This window comes from Eubalaena glacialis, chromosome 19 (genome assembly GCF_028564815.1).
Source record: "Eubalaena glacialis isolate mEubGla1 chromosome 19, mEubGla1.1.hap2.+ XY, whole genome shotgun sequence".
In the NCBI taxonomy this organism is placed as follows: Eukaryota; Metazoa; Chordata; class Mammalia; order Artiodactyla; family Balaenidae; genus Eubalaena; species Eubalaena glacialis.
The window spans coordinates 56,124,119-56,141,749 of record NC_083734.1 but is presented as its reverse complement, the minus strand read 5'-3'; the positions used below and the strand labels follow the sequence as shown (position 1 = coordinate 56,141,749).

The following is a 17,631-nucleotide window of genomic DNA, read 5'->3' as shown; positions in this document are numbered from 1 at the left end:
ATTTATTTGGCTCTGCCGGGTGTTAGTTTCTGCATGTGTGATCTTTACTTGCGGTATGCGAACTCTTAGTTGCGGTATGTGGGATCTAGTTCCTCGATCAGGGATTGAACCCGGGCGCCCTGCATTGGGAGCGCGGAGTCTTAGCCACTGGACTAAGGGAAGGCCCAGGATTAGTAGTGTTTTAATAAGACATTTTAAAAAATCAAAATGTAGGAAAATCCACAATGAGTAAAATATGAAAATCTTAAATAGAGACAAATCATTATTACTGATTGTTCCTTTTGTCTCAGGCTCCAATGTATCTGGGCAAGTCACAGATAACTGATGCTGTTTTTAATGCCCCCCGGGGGCATCAGACTATTTAGTTTGGCTACTGTGTATTCCTCTTGTTTAAAAGCTGCCTCTCCAAATATCACCAACACAACCTGTTGATAAGACAAATTTGAGTTGATTGCTTACTCGAGTAAGGGTGCCCACTACTTGGCAAAGCTTCAGCAGCGCCTGAGAGAGAGGGTAAGGCCAGAATTTACTGAGAATTGGAAGTTTGGTGTAAGACGAGTCTTTCAGTTCAGGGTCTTGATTGGGACTGGGTACACAGCGCTGCACAACAGTCAAAATTGGTGGAAAGAGCAAGGTGAGGGAATTCAAAAAATCTCAGTGGGCAAACTGGCTGTTGATATTCAAACCATTTGTCTGGACTGGACAGCCAGGAAGAGTAAAAGATGCTAATGAAGACACAGGACCACAACGTCAAGTTAATGTGGACAGTACGATGTGGTTTGGGTTCTCTGTGAACAGGCTGAGTGTGGAGGGTAGATGGTTTTGGTTTTCACTCTCTTCTTCCTGAGTGTATTCATCCATTCAATGAATATTTTAAAATGTTCCAGACACTGTCAGGCACAGGGAATACACTGAGGAACTATGCAGAATCCTGCCCCTCATGGAGCTGATAAGTTAGTGGGAGACAGAGACATTAACCAAGTAAACAAATCTCGCTATTTGAAATTCTGTTATTTAGTAAACTGCAGTGAGGATGGAGTGACTGGGGGTGGTTAGATGGGGTGAACAGGGAAGGCCTTGCTGAGGAGGTGGATGGCCTGAGAGCTAAAGAGGGGAGAGAACCAGCCATGTGAAAGTCTGGGGAAGACTGTTCAAGTCTGAGGCAAAGCACATGTGCAGTTCTGAGGTGAAGGAGAGCTAGAGGAAAGGTGATGGCAAACAAGGGCAGAAAGGTAGGCCAGGCGCCGACCCCACGTGGCATCATGGGCCAATGTAGACTTGGAATTTTACCAGTTATAGTAAGAAGCATTTAATAGATTTTCAATGGAGTTATGTGATCTGATTTACATTTTTAAACCTTTTATTATGGAAATTTTCAAACACGCAAAGGTAGGAGGAATAATACAAAGAACCCCATATACTCTTCACCCAGGTTCAACAGTTACCCACTGTGCCTCCACCCACTCCCCCACCACATTAATTTTAAGCAAATCCCATATCATATCATCCATAAAAGCTTTCAGTATGTATCTTAAACTATTTTTGACACAGTCGCAATACAATCACAATCCCAATTCCATCGTCACTCTTAGAAATAGTAATAAAAATTCCTTATTGTCATCCCAGTGATCTCGCAGAGATAGCAGCGAGTGGTCCTGAAGAGAGATCTTAGTTCCCTGCCTAGGAATTGAACCTGGGTAACCTGGATGAAAACCAGGAATCCCAGCTGCTAGACCGCCAGTGGCCCTGGTCTACCCCCACCCCTCCCCGTTTGAAAGCAAGAACGTTTCAAGGAGGTAAAAACTGTAAAAACAGGTACAAAGTTTATTATTAGAGACACAGCACAATGTATGGGAGAGCACACAGGGAAGCAGTTTATTGAAGTCAGAAGCTAGGCAGAAATACATACCCAGAGAGAAAGGGTATGGGCATCCTCTCTAATGAGGAAGAGCGCAATAAAGAAGTAATTTAGGAAATTCCTTGGCAGTCCAGTGGTTAGGATTGAGTGCTTCCACTGCAGGGGGCCTGGGTTCGATCCCTGCTCCGATCCCTGCTCGCTCGGGGAACTAAAATCCCACAAGCTGCGAGGCATGGCCGGGGCGGGGGGGGGGGGGGGGGGAAGTAATTTAAATCGCTTATATAGGACAGTTCTTCCTGGTCTTTGTTTACCTTTGGCCAATTATCTCGTTTCTTTTTTCACACCTGACCAGTCCACCCTCCCCGACATGCGTGCGCGTATTTTTGCTAAGGTGGATCCCACTGCAGAAGCCTGTGGGAGTATGTCCACACTTATTATGGGGTGGCATCCCCTCCCTTTTTGAATCCCAAGGAGCCTTCCTGCACATGTGCAGACAGGGAAGTTTTCCTTGACCTCAGGAGTGGTCATCTTATCTCTTTACTTCAGCAGAGCTCAGCTTCTGCCACTAGCTTTGTCCTTGGAGTGTCTGGGTGAGAGAACAAAGCTTCAGTTTTACTCCACTTGACAAACCCCAGCTGTCCGGCCCAGGGGCCCATCTATCTCCTACCTCAACAGATCCAATCAGTATTAAGATTTCTCTGATTGCTTTGTAAAAAATTGTCTGCAGTTGGTTCGTTCAAATCAGGGTCCAAACAAGGTCTACACATTGCAGTTGGTTGATAAGAATCTTAAGCTTCTTTTAATGTATAGGTTTCCACTAGACATTGATTTTTTTCTTCGATTTATTTATTGAAAAAGCTAGGTTGTTTTTCGTGTGACTTGCCCACAATTTCCCTCTCTGTGATATCTTTAACATGTTCCTCTATTTCTGTATTTTCTATAAGCTATTGCTTAGATCTAGAGGCTTTATGAGATTCAGGCTTGAGGCTTTAGCAAAAAATACTCCTGTGGCATGTTTTCTATTTTAAAATAGCACTCTGGGACTTCCCTGGTGGCACAGTGGTTAAGGATCCACCTGCCAATGCAGGGGACACAGGTTTGATCCCTGGTCCAGGAAGATCCCACATGCTTCGGAGCAACAAAGCCCGTTGCGCCACAACTACTGAGCCTGCGCTCTAGAGCCTGTGAGCCACAACTACTGAGCCCGCGCTCTAGAGCCTGTGAGCCACAACTACTGAGCCCGAGTGCCTAGAGCCCGTGCTCCACAACAAGAGAAGCCACCGTAATGAGAAGCCCGCACACCGCAACAAAGAGTAGCCCCTGCTCGCCACAACTAGAGAAAGCCTGCGTGCAGCAACAAAGACCCAACGCAGCCAAAACTAAATAAATAAATAAATAATAAATTTATTAAAAAAATACAATAAAATATCACCCTGGTTGTTATGAAGAGAATGGACTGTAGAAGGAAAAGAGTGGAAACAAAGAGACCAGTTATAAAGGTGGTGAAGGCCTGGATGGGGTGGTGACCATGGAGATGGAGGGAAGTGGATAGATTCAATATTTTGAGGTAGAACTGACAGACATTTGTGATGGATTGGATGCAACCATGAGAGAAAGGGACACATCAAGAATGACTCCTGGAAAAAAAAAAAGAATGACTCCTGGGCTTGAGCAGATCAGGGATGGAGAAGGGTGGCTTGGAGGTGGTATTAAAGCCATGGGACTTGGTTCTGGTTAAAACATCGTCCTCCTGTGCCTATATCCTCTCCCTCCCAAGGACCCACCTAAATGGACAAAGAGAACAGGAGAACAGCAGTTATCAAATTAAGGAAACTTAACATTGATACAATACTATTACCTAACCTACAGACCTTTCTGTGGATTTACAATTGTCCAATAAAGTCCTTTATCACAATTTTTCCTCCCAGCCAAGGTCCAATCCAGGATCATGAATTATATTTAGTTGTATTAGTTTGCTGGAACTACCATAACAAAGTACCACAGACCAGGTGGCTTAAACAACAGAAATGTATTGTCTCACAGTTCTGGAGGCCAGAAGTCCACGATCCAGGCATCAGCGGAGTTGGTTCCTTCTGAGGCTATGAGTGAGAATCTGCTCTATGCCTCTCTCTTAGCTTCTGATAGTTTGCTGGCAATCTTTGGCTTTCCTTGGCTTGTATACATATCACCCCAATCTCTGCCTTCATTTTCACCTGGCCTCCTCCCTTTGTGCATGTCTGTCTCTGTCCAAACTTTTCCCTTTTTATAAGGGCACTAGTCATATTGGATTAGGCCCTCCGTAATGACCTCATTTTAACTTGGTTACCTCTGTAAGACCCTCTTTCTAAATAAGGTCACATTCTGAGGTCCTTGGGGGTTAGGACTTCAACATCTCTTTTTGCGGGGACACAATTCCACCCATAACAGTTGTCCTATCGCTTTAGCCTCCTTTAACTGGAGCAATTTCTTTATCTTCTGTGATTTTTACACTTTTGGAGCATATAAACCAGTTGCTGTGTAGAATGTCTCTCAATTCAGACTTGTGTGATATTTCTTGGTGATTAGATTCAGATTATACATTTTTTTTTACAGGAATATCACAGAAACAATGTGTCCTTCTTAGTGCATCACATCCAGAAGGCACATGAAGGTTGTATTTGCTAATTTTCTTCACTGTGAAGTGGACCATTTTTCCCTTTGTAATTAATAAGTAATCTGTGGGGGAGATACTGTTGAGACCATGTAAATATGCCGGTTCTTCATCAAACTTTTACCCAGTACTTTTTGCATCCAGTGGTGATTCTTCCCTGAATTCATTTTTACTCTGGTGATTGCAAAACTTTTAAAGGCATAGTAAAATAATCATTTTATTTGGTTACTGTAAAATTCATTTAGTTGAGATTACACTTAAAATTGGAAATAATCCCCAGGTGATAGAATCTTTTGAGGCCATAGGTCAAATCAGGTGGCGTAACTCGAGTTTTTTTTTTTTTTTTTTTTTTTTTTTTTTTTTTTTAATTTATTTATTTATTTATGGCTGTGTTGGGTCTTCGTTTCTGTGCTAGGGCTTTCTCTAGTTGTGGCAAGCGGGGGCCACTCTTCATCGCGATGCGCAGGCCTCTCATTATCGCAGCCTCTCTTGTTGCGGAGCACAGGCTCCAGACGCGCAGGCTCAGTAGTTGTGGCTCACGGGCCCAGTTGCTCCGGTGCATGTGGGATCTTCCCGGACCAGGGCTCGAACCCGTGTCCCCTGCATTGGCAGGCAGATGCGTAACCACTGCGCCACCAGGGAAGCCCAACTCGAGTTTTAATGTTGGAGATTCATTGTGTAATATAGAGTAACAAAGACTTGTAACTTTAAACACATTGATGAATGGCTTCTGGGTTGGTGAACACAGGGAGGGGCTGGGAAAGTGGCAAAGCTCAGAGAGGGCATGGAAGCTCCACACCCCTCCCCGCCTACGGTGTTCTATGCACCTCTTCTCTCTGGCTGTTCCTGAATTATATCCTTTTATGATAAACCAGTAAGCTATTCTCATTGTGGGGTGGTAAACATATACAATCAAGTTTCTTGTCCCCAAGAAACAAACCCAAAGCCGATAAAAGCTATGATGAACTTAGTTATAAGTGTTACTTCTCTGACCTTCAGTCCCACTACAGAAATCTTGACAGTTGCTTCAGAAAAGATGAAAGAAGCAGTCAGATTGGTTCACCATCCTTCCTGTACAGTATTTTCAAACTTCCCAGTTGTTAAAAAAAAGCATATTTCTCTTCTTCATACCATGGATTTTTTTCTCCTAGAAGTGGATACTTTGCCTTGGGGAATGAAAAGGGCAAGGCTCGAAGTACAGGTTGTACCATTACTCAGACTTCTAGAGAGAGTATTTGAAATCCAGTTGACCCACAAGAGAAGCCTGTCCTGATACGTCTTCTCAGAAACTTTCTTGAATGTGTGATAATGTATGGATAATGATTTATGGAGCCAGCTGTGCTTATTTCACAGAAGTGTCTTAACAAACACATAGCAGCTTTTGTTTGAAGAAGAAATTGAGGTTAAAATTCACAAAAGAGTTATCTCCCCCAACCCTAACCCCACAAAGAGTCAATGCTACTGCATGGTAATTTTAAAAATAAAAATAAATTTAATGATATAGTTACTTATAGCTTAGCTTATACGTGGTGAGAGTAGAAAAATTACTTTAAAAAAGATTCTAGGACTTCCCTGGTGGTTCAGTGGTTAAGAATCTGCCTGCCAATGCAGGGGACATGGGTTCGAGCCCTGGTCCAGGAAGATCCCACATGCTGCGGAGCAACTAAGCCCGTGGGCCACAACTACTGAGCCTGCGTGCCGCAAATACTGAAGCCTGTGCGCCTAGAGCCCGTGCTCCGCAACAAGAGGAGCCACCGCAATGAGAAGCCCGCACACCGCAACGAAGAGAAGCCCCCGCTCGCCGCAACTAGAGAAAGCCCGCGTGCAGCAACGAAGACCCAACGCAGCCAAAAATAAGATAAACAAATAAAATTTATTTAAAAAAAAAGAAAATGTAATGTGGGATTCTGGAGGGGACTCTGGAACAGGAAACGGACAGTAGGGAAAAACCAATGAAATCCAAATAAAGTATGGAGTTGAGTTAATAGTACCATATTGATACGGGCTGATTGTGACAAATGTGTCATACTAATGTAAGATGTTAATTATAGGGAAAACTGGGTGTGATGTTTATAGGAATTCTCTGTACCATCTTTACAGGTTTCTTTAAAAAATAAATGAAAACCATTCTAAAATACAAAGTTTGTTTAAAAAATGTGAAGACTCCCTTTATATACAACTATGAAAGTGTCAAAATATATTAAGTGAAAAAAAAAAGAACAGTATGTATACTGTAGTATAGAAGGGAAATAAATATATACTCATATTTGTCCTTATTTGCATAATGAAAAGATAAATAAAAATTTATGGAAATGGTCCCCTCAGGGCAGGGGTTGGCAAACATCAGCATAGGCCAAGACAACTCATGACATGTTTTTGTAAATAAAATTTGAAGGAAATAAGGTACACTCATTCGTTATTTATTGTCTTTGAGAGTTTTCATACTGTAATGGCAGAGTTTGGTAGTTGTGACAGAGGTCATATATTACTATCTGCCTTTTTACCAATCCCAGGTTTAGGGGCTTGGGGAAGGAATGGGCTGCATGGGAATTAGAGTGGAAATAATACACTTTCCACATAGATCTTTTGTATATTGTTTTTTTTTAAAAAATATGTGAATGCATAAACCTATCAAAAAATCTCTTTAAGTTTTAAAACACCACCCCCTGGAACTACCTTTCCAGTTGTTGCTGGTCTCTTGTCTGTTAATCTCCATCTTGTGGTTGGCTTGGTTTGTCAGGAATCTTCAAAAATCCATCTCAACTATTTGGTTACAGGAGCAATGATGCTGCCCAAACCTGGGATCTATTACTTCCCCTGGGAGGTCAGTGCCGGCCAAGTTCCTGATGGGGACACACTGAGAACGTTCGGCAGGTGAGAATGGTTTTTTCACATGGTGGGGGGATGTTTAAAAAAAATTAAAATAGTCTTTTTTTAAAATTATAATATTCTAAAAATTATTTTAAAAGTATATATATATATTTTTTATAAATTTATTTTATTTATTTATTTATTTATTTTTGGCTGCATTGGGTCCTCGCCATTGTACGCGGGCTCCCCCCAGCCGCGTCGAGCCAGGGCCACTCCTTGCTGCGGTGCGCTGGCCCCTCACTGCGGTGGCCTCTCCCGTTCAGAGCACGGGCTCCAGGCACGTGGGCCCCAGCAGTTGTGGTGCGCAGGCTCAGCAGCTGTGGCCCGCGGGCTCCCAGGATCAGCAACCGTGGCGCACGGGCCCAGCCACTCTGCAGCATGTGGGATCCTTCCGGACCAGGGCTGGAACCCGTGTCCCCTGCACCGGCAGGCAGACTCCCAACCACTGCACCACCAGGGAAGTCCCCTAAAGTACATATTTTTAATTACTAAAAAATCACTTATTTTTACATTTTATTATTTATTATTATCTATTATATATTTTCAAAATTATTTTAAAAATTAAAATAGTCATAATTTTATCTAATTATTTTTATTTTTGTTTTTTAAAATATATTTATTTATTTATTGGGTCTTCGTTGCTGCGTGCGGGCTTTCTCTAGTTGCGGCGAGCGGGGGCTACTCTTCGTTGCGGTGCGTGGGCTTCTCATTGCAGTGGCTTCTCTTGTTGCGGAGCACGGGCTCTAGGCGCATGGGCTTCAGTAGTTGTGGCTCGCGGGCTTCAGTAGTTGTGGCTCGCGGGCTCTAGAGTACAGGCTCAGTAGTTGTGGTGCAGGGGCTTAGTTGCTCCGCGGCATGTGGGATCTTCCCGGACCGGGGATCAAACCTGTGTCCCTTGCATTGGCATGTAGATTCTTAACCATTGCGCCACCAGGGAAGTCTCTAATAATTTTTAAATGCTAAAAAATTAATACATATTCATTGTAAAAAATGTAGACAATCCGTAAGGGTGTAAAGAAAGCAAGTAAAAATCACCTGTAATTCCACTGTCTGGACAACCACCCACCGCTAACCTTTTGGTGATTACATGCTTTTTCATGTGTGTTTGTGTGTTTATGTGGGTGGGTGTGTATATACACAATATGTGTATATACATATATACTGTGTTAGTCACATATTGCTGTGTAACAAATCACCCCAAAATTAAGTGGCTTAAAATGACAATAAATGCTTATTTTTTCATACTTAGTGTCAGGAATGTGGGAGTGGCTTAGCTGGGTGGTTCTGTCTCAGATTGACTTTGAAGATTGCAGTCGAGATGTTAGCCAGGGCTGCCAGCATCTGAGGGCTGGCGTGGACCTGGAAGATCTGATTCTATGATGACTCTTTCACATGTTTGGCAATTTTGTGCTGCCTGTTGTCAAGAAGGCTCACTTCCTCAATACGGATTTTTCTATACGGCTGCTTGAGAGTCTTGATAACATGGCAGCTGGCTTTCCCCAGAAGGAGTGACTCAACAGAGAGGGCAAAGAGAAAGCTACAATGTCAATGACCTAACCTCAGAAATCACTCTAGGTCATCTCTGCAATGTTTATTGGTTACACAGGTCAGCGCTAGTCAGGGTGGTAAGGACTACACAGGGATGCGGATGCCAGGAGATAAGAATCATTGGGGACCATCTTGGAGACATATATATACATACATGTATAAATATTTTAAGCTAGATGAGATCCTATTATATTACTATATTGTACCATACTTAACTGTGTATGGTAGACCTAGTTCCATGCCAAATATGTAAATCTATATCATCACTTTAAATAGATCCATTTTATTTCATTGCATAGACATACCATAATTTATTTAACCACATCTATTTATTTAACCAAAATCAATTGATTTTCAACAAAGACATCAATTTAATTGAGTGGGGAAAGTATAGTCATTTCAACAAATGGTGCTGGAACTACTGGATATTTTTATGGGGGTAAAAAAACACCTTGAGCCCTACCCCACAGCATACCAAAAAAAAAAAAAAATCATTCTGACTGGATCATAAATGAACAAGCTAAAACTATAAAATCTTTAGAAGAAAACAGGAGAAAACCTTCATACACACCTTGAGATAGGCAAAGATTTCTTAGACTCAGAAAACAAAAACCATAGGGACTTCCCTGGTGGTTCAGTGGGTAAGACTCCGAGCTCCCAATGCAGGGGGCCCAGGTTCGACCCCTGGTCAGGGAACTAGATCCTGCAGGCCGCAACTAAGACCCGGTGCAGCCAAATAAATAAATAAATAAATATTCAAAACAAAACAAAACAAAAACCATAAAAGAAAAATAATGAATAAATTGGACTTCAACAAAATTAAAAGCTTCTCATCAAAAGCTACCATTAAGAAGATTAGGGCTTCCCCGGTGGCGCAGTGGTTGGGAGTCTGCCTGCCAATGCAGGGAACATGGGTTCGAGCCCTGGTCCGGGAGGATCCCACATGCCGCGGAGCAGCTAAGCCTGTTCGCCACAAATACTGAGCCCGCAAGCTGCAACTGCTGGGCCCGTGTGCCTGGAGCCCATGCTCCGCAACAAGGGAGGCCACCGCAGTGAGAGGCCCGCGCACCGCAACAAAGAGTGGCCTCCGCTCACTGAAACTAGAGAGAGCCCGCACGCAGCAATGAAGACCCAGCGCAGCCAAAAATAAGTAAATAAATACATAAATAAATAAAATTAAAAAAAAAAAAAAAAAAGAAGATTAAAAGGCAAGCCACGAACTGGTAGAAAATAAGTGAACATGTGTGTGTATATTATCTATATTCAACAAATGATTTGTACCTAGAATAAACAAAGAGCTCATATAACCCAATAAGAAGACAAAGAACTTAATTTTTAAATAGGTAAAAGATTTAAACAAGACACTGCCAAGGAAGATATACAGAGGGCAGATAAACACGTGAAAATTTGTTCAACACCATGTGTCATTAGGGAAATGCAAATTAAAACCACAATGGTACGGTATTTCATGCCCACTAGAGTGGCTAAAATTAAAAAGACTGACCGTAGCCTGTGCTGACAAGGATTTGGAATGACTAGAACCCTCATATGTTGCTGGGGGGAAAGTAAAGTGGCACAACCACTTTGAAAAACAATTTGGCAGTTTCCTTTAAACAGACAGATTGACCATATGACCCAGAAATCCCACCTGGGCATTTCCCCACGAGAAATGAAAACATATGTCAGCACAAGTCCGTAAGCAAACCAAATCAGCTGGTGAGGATATAATAATTTATTGATCCATTCAACTGAGTGCTACCAAGCAATAAAAAGGAACAAACTACTGATTTACCCAACAGCATAAATGGGTCTCCAAACCATTATGCTGAGTGCAAGAGGCTAGACACAGAAGAATTCATGCTGTTAGAATTCCATTTACATGAGGTGCTTGAGAAGGAAAACTCATCTGTGGAGACCAAGAGCAGATCAGTGGTTGCCTGGGGTGGGAGGTGGGGAGACTGAGTTCAGAGGGACACAAGGGGACTTTTGGGGGTGATGGAAATGTACCAAAGCTTGATTGGGGTGCTGGTTACACAGTGTATACTTTTGTCAACAGTCAATGAACAGGTCCCTTTTAATGCATGTAATTTATACCTCAGTTATGTAGACCTAATTAACCTTTTCTGTTGCTGCCACTTTAATTTCTCTGATCCGAGTGAGGCTGAACATTTTCCCATGGATGTATTGGCCTCCCAGAACCTTCTGAACTTTGGGTTGGTTCTGTCTATGGATGGAAATGATCACACTTACCTGACCTCCAGGTTGTACAGCTACGACATGACGAAGTCCCGAGTGACCCTGATGGCTCAGCACAGATCTGACCAGCACCCGATCCTCGTCTGTACCAAGTTGGTGGAACCGTTCCAAGCCCAGGTGGGCTCCCTCTACATGGTCCTTGGGGAGCTGGAGCACCAGAAGGGTAAGCCTTGGCTTCACACACCCTTTTTCACTCTGGGTCCTGAGTGGGGCAGTCTTTTGGGTGCCTGGGCTTGGCTTCTGACCCAGGAGGGGTCCCTCATTGGGGTTAACATTCCTTCCAAATCAGCCCACGAGTTATAGGGACTCATAGGAAAGAGACGTGATTGGGCTTGAGGTGGACCTGCCGTAGGGAAGTGAGAAAGAGGGGAGAGAAATCATTAATTTCTGAAGGCCTACAACATGTCAGGCCTGGTACTAGGAGGTTTGCTTAAATCTTTTTGAATCTGCTCACCAGCCCTTAATGAGTCATCTTATGGCTATTTCATAGATGAGAAAACTAAGGCTCAGAGAGGATGGGGCTGGAGTAACAGGCCAGGAAGTCAGGGTAAGAGAAATAAAACACAAGGGAAGGAACAGAAGCAACCTGGGAGAATCTCTATGGCATCAAGGGTTGAAGCTTGCCCTTTAAAACCTAGGTACTTGTGTTCTTTGCCTCCCTCTCTGGCTGTCCCTGTGCCATTTTCCTTCACATGCTTTATGTAACTATAACATGTTGTATCTGGTTATTTTAATTTAACATTATATCATAAGCATTCCCCCATGTCTTGAAAATTTTTTCTAGATATAGTATTTAATGGCTATATAATATTTTATAGATTAGATGTGTACACTAATTCACACAAGCATTAGACATTTGTATTGTTTCCATTTTTTGCTCTTATAAGTACACTGTACATTAATTGGTTAAAGAAACTATGAGATATTCAGCCAGGAGAATATTATACAGCCATCAAAAATGGTGTTGTAAATTTATATCAGTTGACATGAAAAGATGTTAGAAGTATTTTACTAAGAAAAAGCCGTTTACAAAACAGTATGTATCATATGATCTCATTTTTGTTAAATAGACATTTTTTATACACATAAAAGTTTGAAATATCATTTACCAAAACATTAATAGTAATTATTTCTGGGTGGTGGGGCTGTGGGATTCCTTATACTTTTATTAGCATTTGACAATGAAAATGTATTGCTTTATAGCCAGAGGGAAAAAACAGTTTAAACAATCTATCTAGATACATATTAAAAATGCTGTAGTTAATAGCCTTTAACTATTACCAATCTTTGTCCATTTTCTGATTATTTCTTTAGGGTAGTTTCCTAAAAGTGGAATTGCTACATTAAAGGATATGAACATTTATGTTTCTTGATTTACACTCCCAACTTACTTTCTAAAAGTTGCAGTGGTTTTTAACTCTGGATGAAATGCACTAGAAAAAAAGTAAATGGGGCTTACTTTGATTACGTTTGATTTAATAAAAGTTAATCTTTATTCAGGCTTAAGCCTTTGAGCTCAGAGTCACTGCCTTCATAATTGATTTGAGAGAAGTATCAGGAGGAGGGGTGGAAATGGGTACAAAGGGCCTTGAATAAATCATTTCCACTTTGACTGCAGCCCACATCACCTGAGACTCCCTCCTGCACTCCTGGCCCCTACAGGGAGTCCTGGGAGCTCTCAGGAGCCAACTGCCCAGTATCTGTAACTCAAAGGTCTGATTGCAGATACAGAGAGGGGTTGATACTAAGGTGGGACATCAGGCCAGGACCAGGCTGGGACCTGGAGAAGACATTTAGAATTATTTGTGGGAAGAAAAATGGAAAAAACTTTAAAGTACAAATTCAACCCATATAACTTTTTAAATTTAATGTTTTCAAATCAAACAAGCACAAAAGTAGAATGAGCCTCCATGTACCCGTCACCCAGATTCAGCAGTGATCCACATTCCACTCTTGTGTCATCATCGCCCACATTTACTTACTTATTTTGCTGGTGTATTTTAGAGCAAATCTGACATCATTTCATTTACCCATAAATACCTCAATGTCTATCTCTAACATCACGATCACGCCCAACAAAATGAGTAGCTGTTCCTTAATATACTCTAGTACATACCTTGTCTGTGATCATTTCCCTCCTCGGCCCCAAAACGGCTTTTTACAAAAAGTTAGTTTAAAAGCGGGAGGCAAACAAAGTCCATGCATTGCCTTTGGGTTACATATCCCAAGTCTCTATAACAGTTCTGTCTTCCTTTTTTCCTTTTTTCAGTGCCATTTATTGGAGAACTTGGGTCTGGAATTAGCTAATTGCTTCCACCTGGTTGCATTAAACCTGCTCTTCCTTCCCTTGAGTTTATCCTACCTTTTTCTGAAAGGAATATATTGCAGGGAAACCAAATGGCTGGAGGAGGGAACGTTCTTTACAGAAGAATCACAGTGAATAAATGCAGGAGAAACAATTAAATTCTAAAGTCACCATGTTAAAAGCCCCGAGGAAATAATAAATACAGGCAACGATCGTTATCACTGGCCGCTCAAATCATTAGGTGGAAGCTTGCCGGGAACACCGTAGCTCAGGTGATCAAACATTACAAAAATCGGACCGATCGATCGTGTGCCTCTGGTGTGATGCGCCAGGAGAGCACAGACAGTACTGCTCTGATGTGTTCTTGCCGAAAAACAAAAAAAATGGAACCTCAATAGTCAAGCCTCAGACCCAGCAGGATTCTTCCTAGGCTCTGGCTAGTTTACCACTTATCATTATTTTCATCACAATGTGTAGGGGTTTTTTTCCTTAAAAAAAATTTTTCCCCTCAGTTTCTAATTTCTGAGACTACATGCTCGTCATTCGAGACTGACACAAGGAAAGAAAGACGACGGTGAGGAGGGAGGGCAGAGTGTGGGCTGAGCTGGGCAGTGGTCACTGACCTCCAACCTGCGGAGGCCTGTCTGGCCCCCGGCCAGGTCTGAAGTCCTGTGGGGACACAAAGGTCAACCACACACGGTTGCCTGCCCCGTGGCAAGGTTGGCAGTTCTGAGGATGGACCAGAGGCCCCCTCAAGTCACCTTTCTGAAATGTTTGCACACGAAAGAGAAGAAATGCCAGCCATGTGCCAACACCAGCTGGCCGGGACACCCCGCAGGGCTGAGGGCGTCCAGTCCGGGGACTAAGATGGGAGGACACAGCCTCGGCCCCGCTCTGCTCCAGGGGCCCGCATGGAATACCAGGCTGGAGGTTACTCGCCTACAGCAAGAAGCTGCCCCAGAGCTCTCACCATAAATCCCACCTGTTCCGGTTTCCGTGCACCTGACTGCTTCCTGCCCTCACAGGCCTTCCTTGTGTCCTCTCAAACCTTCAAGCCCCCTTCTCTGGGACTTGCCTGAAACCTGGCTTTTCCCCCAGGGAGCAGTTCCCCTCCCGCCCTCCCACGTGGAGGCTCCCAGGCCCCGCACGCATCACAGAACCCAGAGGTGGGGCGGAAATCCTGGCAGCTCCTCCTTTGCAGCGACCAGTTCTGCCACCTCCGCCCCACTGCTGCCTGACGTACCCGGACCCGCCGGCCTCTGCCGCCTGAAACTAGGTTCCACCCTCAGTATCTTGCTGCCTCGTCACCCATTGGGACCACCTTCTCTCCCCTCCAGCTTGACCTCACTATCATTTCAACCACTTTCCTGGCAGAAGTTCCAACCCCTCGTCTTCCATCATTCCTCCCTGATTAAACCCCAATCCCCACCCTCTCAGGTCCCACCCAGCTGTTGATGGAGAAAGTTCACAAAGCTCCAGGGATTCCTAGCACAATGGTTTCAAGGTCTCTTACCTCTTCCGGGCCCTTCACGCTGCCTAGAATTCCTTCCATATGTCCTGGCTGGTCCCCCCTCCCCCTGACCCGCAACAGCTATTTCAGGCATTCACGCAGGACCCCCTTCATCATCACCTCCCTGTCCCTTCCAGCAAATTACCTCACCTCCTACATCCCAGGTAAAATTGAGGCCACAGCTGCAGCCTCTCCTAAAATTATATGCATCCACACCCATCAGTAGCCCCTTTCCTCCAGTCTGGGAGAGAGGAGGGTCCCTCCTGCCTGCGGTGCAGCCCCTGTGCTATGATGCATGCCTGCCTTCCTGCAGGGGCTTTGCTTTCTCAGCTGAATCCTTAACCTGTTACCACTGGTTCTTCCCTCCCAGCATATAAAGCACTCAAGCCTCTTCTGTATTAAAATAATAGCAACAATAATGTCAAGTTCAGCTCTATCCCTACCTAGCTGTGACCCTCCTCCCTCCACAGTCAAACTTCCTAAAAGAAGATCTGTTCTCCATATCACCCCTCCTTATCTCAGACTCACACCTCAACCCACTGCATTCTGGATTGAACCCACACCCTCGGCATTGAAAGCGCAGAGTCCTAACCACTGGACCACCAGGGAATTCCCTCAGCCCTTCTCCTTTGCAGCAGGTTCTTTTTCTTTGCAAGAAGAGATTCCCCTAAATGACTATTTCTCTGGGTTCATAAACTCCTTTCTCCTCCCCTGCAGCACTCTTCAAATGCCGTTCTTTTATTCCATTTACACAGACCTTTTGCAGATGGACTAACAATTGCCAAATTTGTCCCTGTGATAATCATACTTCTAAAGTTCACTTCCATTTTTAATAACTTTTCTTCACTCATGGGAAGAAACATGTTCCACTATCTGTATCTCGAAGAGAAGGTTTCCCCAGGCTGAGGGGAGGAAAGAGCTGACAGGCATTATTATTGTAAGGAAAGTTCTGTGAAATTAAGTCCAATACTAAGAAAATCTTCATACAGGAAGTTTGGAAACATTTGACCTATGCTTCTATTTTGAGATTTTTAACTGCGAATTAGAGCACTCTGATTTTGTCCTTGCTCTCCCTGTGTCATCCTGAACACATGCAGCTGCTCTGTGAAAACTACTTAGGGCCACATGTGTCACAAGAAAAGGTCTAGGCCTTTCAGTGCCAAATGAAGTTTAGGCAAATATCCTGTTTGATTGATCAGTATAGATGAGCCAGCTATTCCTGAAGAGGCCTGAGTGATGAGAATCAACAGTCTACACCCATCCACAGATCCACATACTGTCCCATGCCCCCCCCCAACCCCACTCTAGGCCATGCAGCCCCTGCAGTCCAGCGCTGGGGCCAACAGAAGCTGACGACACACAGGCAACCTCATGTTTCAAATGAGTTCATCATTCTGTGTTGAAGCCTGGAATCTACACAGTCCAACTCTCTGAATTCTGCCCCTGGGCTCTGTTAAATCAATAAAGTGACCTAGACTAGAGGAAAAGTTAGGCATAGACTTTAACCAGAGAGAGCCTCTATCTCAAAACGGCATCAAAAGACGACAGCATAATGTTCTAGAACATTGAATGTATTCACTGACGTGCCCAGAGAGCAGAGAGAACATAGTGCAAAAAAAAAAAAAACAACAACCAAAAACAACCTATTAGGGCAAACCCCAGATGTCCTTCCTATTTGGTGTCACCTGAACATTGACAAACCTTTCCATCAGCTCACCACAGCATCTGCTAGAAGCGCCCCCAGCCCCTTGTCCAGGGTGGGATGACTTGCCCCTGTAAGGCCAGACTCTCCCCTTGGATTGATTAAATATGGGGTTCTCTTTGCCCCAATTTCCAATGCCAGTGAGCCCTATGAAGCCAAGGGGCCCTTCCCTTGGTACAAATGGAGAACTAGGGTGGTGATTGAGACCCCTCCTCAACTCTGGGCACTTGGGAGCTACAGAGAAGCTGGTAGGAGTTAAGATGACAAAAGAGGGAAGTAGAGGCTACATCTCTCTGGGCCTCCTCCCTGGAGGAATGGAATTTTCAGGCTACCGCCTGAGTTTCAGCCATGTGCCTGTAGCGCATGGCGGGCCCGCAGTTCTGAGGCCCAAGTAGACAAATGGTCAGCATCCTGTAAACCATCCTTCTCACCTGTGCCCTGTCAGACTCTTCTGTCAAAACCCAGGACCGAGATCAAGTCGAGGGGAAACGGCTGGAACGCATCTGCAGGGTGTGTTGCTGACACTGCCTGTGCCTTGGTGTCTGTGTCTTTCAGATGGAGGCTGCGTGGTGAAGGCCCGGGTGCTGACTTGTGTGGAAGGAATGAATCTCCCCTTGTTAGAACAAGCCATCCGGGAGCAGAGGCTGTACCAGCGAGAGAGGGACAGCAGCCAGTAGAGAGCAAAACGGCAGCTCCTGGCAAACCCCCCCCGACCCCGCCCCCCGCCTCCCCCCATCCGCGCTAGAGCTGCTGCCGAGAAGATGCAGGAGCTTCCTGGAGAGAAGACGGGAGGGGTTGTTCATCGGGATTGCCCCAGAAATGGGAGCCTAGAGATCAGAGGCGGGGCTCTGGGGCCCTGGGAGCTGCGCCCCGTGTGGGTCCTGGAGGGTTGCAGAAGGTCCTCGTGAATAAAGCCATGTGGTGTGACGGA

The 17,631-nt window shown here is 44.2% G+C and overlaps 1 protein-coding gene across 2 annotated transcripts in view; it reads left to right on the top strand.

Annotated features, from left to right (window-relative positions):
• Positions 1-17,631, top strand: part of TEN1 (TEN1 subunit of CST complex) — a 19,093-nt gene extending 1,462 nt beyond the window's left edge. For both annotated transcript variants that reach the window (XM_061176016.1, XM_061176015.1), the window contains exons 2-4: positions 7,286-7,382; positions 11,189-11,346; positions 17,256-17,631. In XM_061176016.1, coding sequence (XP_061031999.1) covers positions 7,291-7,382; positions 11,189-11,346; positions 17,256-17,377 — 372 coding nt within the window. In that variant the 5' untranslated portion in view covers positions 7,286-7,290 and the 3' untranslated portion in view covers positions 17,378-17,631. The remainder of the gene's footprint in view (positions 1-7,285; positions 7,383-11,188; positions 11,347-17,255) is intronic.